At 50.3% G+C, this 7,923-nt stretch overlaps 1 protein-coding gene across 1 annotated transcript in view; it reads right to left on the bottom strand.

The window, feature by feature from the left end:
• Positions 1 to 2,843: 2,843 nt before the first annotated feature.
• SPINK4 (serine peptidase inhibitor, Kazal type 4) overlaps positions 2,844 to 7,923 on the bottom strand; it is a 9,012-nt gene continuing 3,932 nt past the window's right edge. The window contains 2 exon segments of the mRNA XM_019555014.1: positions 2,844 to 3,032; positions 6,917 to 7,029. Coding sequence (XP_019410559.1) covers positions 2,987 to 3,032; positions 6,917 to 7,029 — 159 coding nt within the window. The 3' untranslated portion in view covers positions 2,844 to 2,986.

Raw genomic sequence — 7,923 nt, forward strand, 5'->3', positions numbered from 1 at the left:
GGTGATTAGTGGAGGTGATTAGAGTTAAATATCCTTTATTACTGATATGAGTGATACATATTAACATTAGATTTGATGTTATTGTCTCAATTGTGGATCTATGTACAACAATATTATAGATTCATGTCTTGATTTACTACTATATTTATATTAATAACGTTTTTCTGTTGGTGGGCTCTATTTTTAGTATAATATTTGCAGTTTGGTTACTTCATTCAAACTTATTTATATTATATATAGTCCTATGTGTGTTATGTCACTTTCAAGAGCATGGCATTTAGGCAGATTCCTTAATAAACTGAATTAAATTGAACTGCCATAGTGGTGCGCTCCCCTGTTTTAGTGCACTGCTATGGCAAAGTAGCAGCAAAAACTAAATGTGTGCTGTGCACATGGCGCAGTATGGGCAGTTACTGCACCGTGCTTTAGTACTTCTTTTTGGAATAACTTTGCCATAGGGCAACATATAGACGTGCCCTAAGGGGAGCTTTGGATAGGTGTTGTAAAAGGAAAATATGACTGAATGAGAACAAATGCAAAGTGGCTCTGACAGACAAAATATTTAGGATGTTACTTGACAAAAAGAAAGGCCAGAAAACTTTAAAATTACTGCAGTAACTAAAATAGCCACACCAACCTGACAGACTGAACTGCAAAGGTCCCTGAGAACAGGTACTTACCTTGGTAAATTTATTCTGCATGTCAACAGTTATGTCTCCTTTATAACACCTGTAGGGGATGAAGGAGGAGGAGTGAGTCTGCGTGAACATCAAAGCATAAAATGACATACAAACAACTGAAATAGTTGCTTACAATTCTCTGCTGAGGAACTGAAAGAATTACTTACAACTGTCTGCTGAGGGATGGGGAAGCATGTGACAGAGAAGGAAAAGGCTGTGTCCAGCTGATTCTAGCCATATAGGATGTTGTCTTGCCATGCCACAAGGCCAAAGAGGCCATGTCTTGTTTGACTGATGAGAAGGATTGATTTAGAGTTGTTTGCCAAGTAGTTTCTTCAGCTTTCTATCCTCTCTCAAGTCATATTTTCATTTTTAAAGGGAACATTCCCTGTCTGGAAAAATTATTGTGGTCCGCCCAGAAACAGAACAAAAACCATAATACCAAGGAGGGGCTGTGATGGCTATGACTTCTATTTGAAGCCTAGGCAAGAAGGCCCTGCACAAAGGTGGGTCACAATGGCACTGGTCAGGTGCCCTGGGACTGAGGTGAAGAGGAAAGCCGGCCATATACCAGTAACAGGTCTTACTGGTCAAGACTTAAGGTCCCCACTCATCCATGAAGATGCATTCTGAATGGAAGGGTAAATTCAGGGGTGGGGGTCTGCTACTGCACTTGGGAAGAGAAGGGGGCCCTGGTGGCTCTGGCCCAGTGCTGTTGAACCTCTGTCTCTTCCCATAACCAGCCAAGGGAGGGAAGATAATGCAAAAGTAGGGACATGGGGCTTTAGGACTGGAGCCACAGGGTTCCTGTTGTGGGTCCCAGCTTGCCTTAATGCATTCCTGTTTTGCAGACTCAAGAAGGACCCACAGCACTGCTGGGCTGCTTCTGGGATGACCATCCTATAAGAGCAGGAGTCAACATCTCCCAGAAGTATGCTCAGCCCATGGGCAAGCAATAGACAAGCCTTTTTGGGGATTTTATTCCACAACCCCTGGCCCTGGGAACCTCCCTGCCGAAAGGACTGTATTCTCTAGGTTTTGAGCAGAAAACTGGGTATCTGAATTCCAGGCCTTGGTCTCATTTATAGTGCCACCTTGGACTTGCCAGTCCACCTATTCACTAGCTCTGCAATAATGACACATGCCTTGTTGTGGGATCTCTGGGATAATTCACATGTGTAGAGCAGCCCTTAGATGAAAAGGTATGCAATTCAGTACACAGAAAATATTCCCATCCTACTTTATGAATTGCATCACTTCTGGAAAATAAAATTTCTGTTGTGTGCCCCCAGCTTAGGAAAGCCAACCTCTGTGGGGGGGGTGATCCACAGGGTACAGTGGTGCACACCCCCTTATTATTTCTGCTGCTGGTATAGGGGTCCCCTACTAGAGGAAGTTGGTCTTGGCTCCTCATCAGTGTGCCAGGAGCGGGGATGGTTGTGAGGGAGCTCTCTCCAGCTCAGCGCTAGCCAGGCAGAGATGGAGAGAGCTACTTCTTCTCTCATGGGCAGGCAATATTGTGCTGACAGCTGGACAGCCACAGCAGCAGTGTCACCTAACACAGCTTGTGCACCCTTCACTCCAGTTCCTGATGCTGTGGAGCAGGTGTGGGCAAGAGCTCCTACTAAGGGATGCTAATGTATGGGTTGGCAAGCAGAGTTCAATGCCTGGAAGCTGATCTAGGGCACCAAACTGGGAGCTCCCGGGAGCCTGGGGAACACCCAGAGTCCCAAATCACAGCAGCCAGGGCCTGTACTTGCACTTGTTCCACAACAGCAGCAGCAGGAGTCTGGAGAGTTCAAGCCAATTCAGACAACACTGGTACCACTGAAATCACACCTATGAGGTGCTGCTGGAGCCCCCAGGCTGGTGGGGAACACCTGGGAGGGACAGGCAGGGAACAGGTACAGGAAGGGAGAACCTCCCTTTCACTACCACTGTCCTTGCCTGACTTGGGGGCAGGGGCAGGGGAAGTCCTAGGACTCACTCCTGCACAGTCTGCATGAGAAGAGCAGCAGCAGTAGTGGGTCCCTCTTTCCTGTCCCTGCCCAGTCCCCTGTTCCCGTTCCTCCCCTCCACTTTTGGGCTTTTCGCTCACCACTCTCTAATTGTACTTCATGGCAAGCAACTTGTTTCCACCATTGCACACAATCACACCTGTGGGTGTTTTAACTGACATTTTATTATTCATCATCAGATGGTGAAACAGTCATTTGCTAGTATCTTGGAATCAATATAGAAAGCAACGTGTCAATTAAGGAGAGCTGTCCTTGGGTTTTCAAGGCTTTCAGGAGGGTGTTCACATGTTAACATGGTCCATCCTTCAAAATCTGGATATTTTGCTTGGTTTTCCTAGAATTACGCAAGATCAGAAAATAAGAATCTTAGAGAACAGTCTCTGAATGACATTTAGGAGTTTCTGCTTTATCTACAATACATGTACTCAACTTTCCCCTAAAAATAGTTTATATTAGCCCACCTTAATTGCCCCCTCAAATCATCATAACTATATGTTTAAGAATCCAGGTAGGTGCAAAATTAGTTTTTTGCAAGTCCCACCATTCCATGAGTAGACTTAATCAAAACTTAATCATGGGAAATAGACGTGCAAATTGTGCCCTGTGTGTTTCTAACTGCGTGTGCACATTTCAGAAATACAGGCCCACTTTTCCTGAATGGCGTATTCTATAGTGGGGCAATATGCATAAACCTATTCAAAACCATTGACTCTAAATCTGTTTGCTGTTGGCTTCCATGCACCTGTGCAGGATATAAGACGAGGCAGAATTTGGCATGGTGAGTCCTGATAAAAAAAAAAAAAATTTTTTAAAATATGGGTGTTGAAAGGAGGAAGCTGCCACTATAGTGAGTCACCAGAGTCTATGCAAATGTTCTGGCAAGCTGAACATTGTAGGAAAAAACTGCCTCCTTAAAAGCAACAGCTCTTATTGATCGGACAGGTATGGAGTGATATTTGCACAAGTTGTGCTTGCTTGTTGCAACATTGCACACCTACTTCACAGGTTCTTAGAATAGAATCACAGAACTAGGAAGGATCTCAAGGGTGATGTTCCTCCAATGAGCGGAGCTCCCACAATCTCCAAGTGCCCCATTTCATTGTCCTCCTAATCAGGCAGCTGGGAAGTTTTTCCTGAAGTTTAGTCTAAATCTACCTACCTGCAATTTAAATCCAATCAATATATTTGGGTGCAAATACCAAATTATGGGAAGTGGATTGCATAGTTACCTGACCAGGGAAGCCAATTATGGAAGGCAGCAAGTACTCTGCACATCTATGGTACAGAAGATTATGCTTATTTGTTCAAAAAATTCAGGCCCTCAGTTCAATGAGCAAACTGCCAATGCCAGCTTGGGAAAAACAAGAGGTCTCACAGTCTCTGCTTATCTCACAGTCCCCACTCATTAAGCTGTCATTAAGCTGAGCAAGGAAGATACTTCCAGGATAAATTCAAGGCATCAAAAGAGCATGTTGTGATGTTGGGAATCCCAGAAGGCAACATCAGATAGTAGCATGCTATTGTAATGGACTAGTGCAGTGGTGGTCAACCAGGGGTATGCATACCCTTAAGGGTACTTAAAAGGGTCATAGGGAGTACACAGAATTAACATGGCTTATAACTGCTGCATGCATGTGCACAGCCACAGCACAGCACACTGGTGGCCAGGAGCACAGCCCGGCCATATGGAGAGCAGCAGAGTCTGGCTGGTAAGTCTGTTGTTAAGGGAAGAGACATGGGGGAGGGAGTGGAGCTGGGGCAGGGACTGCCTAGCAGGGGCAGGACATGGGCCTGAGCTGTGCAGGGCAGGGGGCAGCTCCCACCACTATGCACACCTCAGGAGAGCATTGGGGGGGCATGTGCCCCCAGATATGCATGTGAAGCAGGGTGGGGCGAGCTGTTGCTGCAGACTGGGGCCAGGGGCTGTGCTGGGCTCTTCCAAGCAAGGATGTTGGGCCAGGCAGCAGTGGGGGGTGGGAAGAGGGCTACAGCAAATTCTGGGGTGAATGCATCCCCCTTTCTGTAGGCCCCCACATTGGGGGAGGGGCTGGAGCAGGGGCAGGCACTGCAGAGCTGGGGTCAAGCGCAGGATGGAGCCATGAATGGCTCACCCAGGGAGCACGGCAGGTTGCAGCTCCCACCGCTGCACACTCCCTGGGAGGACATGGAGGGTGTGTGCCCCCAGATGTCCACTCATGGTGGGGTGGGCTGCAGGCTACTGCATGATGGAACCGGGGCAGCTCTGGTCTGTTCAATGGGGGTTTGGGGCGGGGCTGGGCTGCACTGCACTGATAAGTGGGGGTTGGGGGGGGTGTAACAGTGGACCTTCTCAAGGTTGATTTAACCATGGCCCACCCACCTGTTCCTGGGCTAACCACCCACCTTCTCATTTGCCACACCTTGTTGGAATTAATTAAATGATGTAATTAAGCAGGAGGCTGCCCATTTCCTGCCCACTGCCAGGGGGCACCATCTGTGGCTCCTTTCCTCCCCTACACTGCAGCCTAAGCCTCACAGATGGCATCTCAATGTTATTATTATCACTCGCCCCTTGCTGGGCCCCAGAATCCTCCTAATTGAACACCACCTGGATTCTTCTCCTCAGGTGGTCTCATCCAGAATGATACCAGGCAGCATAGCTCCCTGAGCTTGTTCCCCTTCAAGTGTGGTCCCCCCAGGACCTTTGGCTACTAGCCCTGGCCCACCCCCAGGCCAGTCAGAATCCCAGGCCCTCAGCTCTTGGGTGTTCCTCACAGTGGGCCCCTGGCCCTTCAACCCTTCCAGTCCTGGCCCCAGCATGGACCAGTCAGGGGAAGTTCAGACAGGTGTGAGTCCATGGTCTCACTCTTTCTACATGGGGTCCACCTTCCAGACCCTCTGAACAAGGGGTAACCCACCCAGTTGTGGGGGCTGGGGGTTAAGGCACCCCAACCCACCTTTCCTGGGAGGTAACTGGCCTGGCACTTCCTGGGGGCTCCCACTCCCAGCAGGGTGAAGTTCTAGGTTGTACTCAGGACCAGGAGCCTCCTAACCATCCCCTACAGCTCCTCCCTTACCTCCAGATGATACTAACAGCCCTCCAACCCAGCAGTGTTGTTGCCTAGCCTCCAGGCAGCAGAACTGCCCTGTTTATATGGGCAACCCCTGATTCAAAATGGCTGCCCTCATCAGGCACCTGGCAGCTGCCAGCTCCAGGGCCTTAAAGTGGCAGGCACAAACAGTGCCCTGCCACAGGGGGCTATGGCAAATTCTGGAATGGCTACAGCCCCTCCCATAGCCCCCTCCCAGCACTGATGCCACTGCTCGCTCCAAGCATAGCCTGGCCCAGCCCCTTTTTGGAAGAGCTCAGCGCAGCCCTGGCCCCAGCCTGCCCTGCCCCATGTATAGATCTGAGGGCATGCACCCCCTGTGCCCTCCCAGGGTGTGTGCAGTGGCAGAAGCCACCCCGCAACCCCGGAGAAGCCGCAGCTCTGTCCCATGCTCTGCTCCAGCTGGGCAGTGTCTATCCCTGCTCTAGCCCCACTCCTTCCCTCATCATGGGGGCCTATGGGAGTGGGGATATGGGGCGGGGGTGTGTGCAGCCATTGCAGAATTCACCATAACCCCCTAACCCCCCTCCCAGCACTGCTGCCGCCCGCCCCAAGCACAGCCTGGCCCAGCCCTCTGCCAGGATGAGCCCAGCACACCCCCAGCCCCAACTCGCAGCGACAGCCCACCACACACCCTGCCCTAGCTGTGCAGCCTGTGCACCAGCCCCACTCCCTCCCTCACCATGGAAGCACTGATCTGCCCCCCGCACTTAAAACAAGAAAAAAATATAAAGGGGTACATGAGCTGAAACTTCGAGACAGAAGGGGTACACTTGTTTAAAAAAGTTGAAAACCCCTGGACTAGTGAACAAGAGGCTGGATCATGACCGCCCTGAGAATGGAGCAGTATGTATGGAGCAGACTTTGCAACTGCTGGGACTCAGACTCCTCTCAGAAGTTGCCTTTCCTAATAGAAAGTTATAGCCCCTTCACTGCTGCTCTGGCTCAGCTCTTCTATTAAGAGTATATGGATGTGGATGTGTGGTGGGAGGGAGAGTGGATCCAAGGAGCTGCCCTAGTCCCCATCCAGCTTAACCTCCTCATCACTATCAGAGCCTAGAACTCTCTCAGCCTCCGAAGGAAATTCACACCCTGTAGCAAAGGAAAAGCAGCCAGGATATGAGCTTACGTTTGAGTCATGCAGAGCAAACATTCATTGTCGTAAGTGTTCCCATCAGTTCCACAGAGGGGCCTGTACACCAACGGGCAGGCAGGGAAGTTGATAGTGTGCTCACACACAGGCTGCAAAGACAGAAAACAGTGACTGCTTCAGCACATACAGCCAATGAACCTGGTGTTCAGAAGAGCTGGGCTGCGATTTCTGCTGGGAAGAGCAGTCAGCCAGGTCTGCCCGCTCACATAGGTTCCTAGCCCAAATGCAGGACCTCCGTCTAACCCAGAAGGTGCATGGCCCCACCAGGTCCTTGTTGGACCTGGTGCTGGCCACGGGTGACAACCTGCTGAGGGGGCTGTGGGTGTTCGACCACCTGGGTGACAGCAATCATTGCCCGCTGGAATTCACCATCCAGCGCAAGGTGGCAAAGGCCTGCAGCAAGGCAGAAGCCCTAGATTTCAGGAGGGTGGATTTCAATGAGCTAAGGAGAATAGTCAGGGAAGCACTGAGGTCCCGGGGGGGAGGGGAGCCAGGTGTCCACGAAGAGTGGTTGCTCCTTAAGGAGAAAATCCTCCAAGCCCAAAGGGAGCAGGAGGGCACAAAAGCCCCAATGGCTCACCAAAAGCATCCGGAGACGTCTTCTAGATAAGAGGGAGGTGCGCACCCAATGAAAGGGAGGGGCCGTCACCAGGAAGGACTATACTGCGGTTGCTCGGGGCTGCAGGGGGGTGGTTAGGAAGGCCAAGGCAGAGATGGAACAGGGACTAGTTACCCGGATCAAGAACAACAAGAAGTCCTTTTTTAAATGCATAAGGGGCAAAAAGAAGGTACTGGGTAATGAGGGGCCTCTGCAAGACACACTAGGAAATTTGGTTGTCACACCAGATGACAAAACTAACCTATTTAACAACTTCTTTGCCTCCATTTTCCTGAGCAGGGACTGGATCAACCCTGACACTGGGCCACCTTCAGGCCCTAGGGGAGGTGCACCTAGGCCAAGGGTAAGTGAGGATCTAGTCAGG

This window comes from Crocodylus porosus, unplaced genomic scaffold (genome assembly GCF_001723895.1).
Source record: "Crocodylus porosus isolate Cpor-Errol unplaced genomic scaffold, CroPor_comp1, whole genome shotgun sequence".
In the NCBI taxonomy this organism is placed as follows: Eukaryota; Metazoa; Chordata; order Crocodylia; family Crocodylidae; genus Crocodylus; species Crocodylus porosus.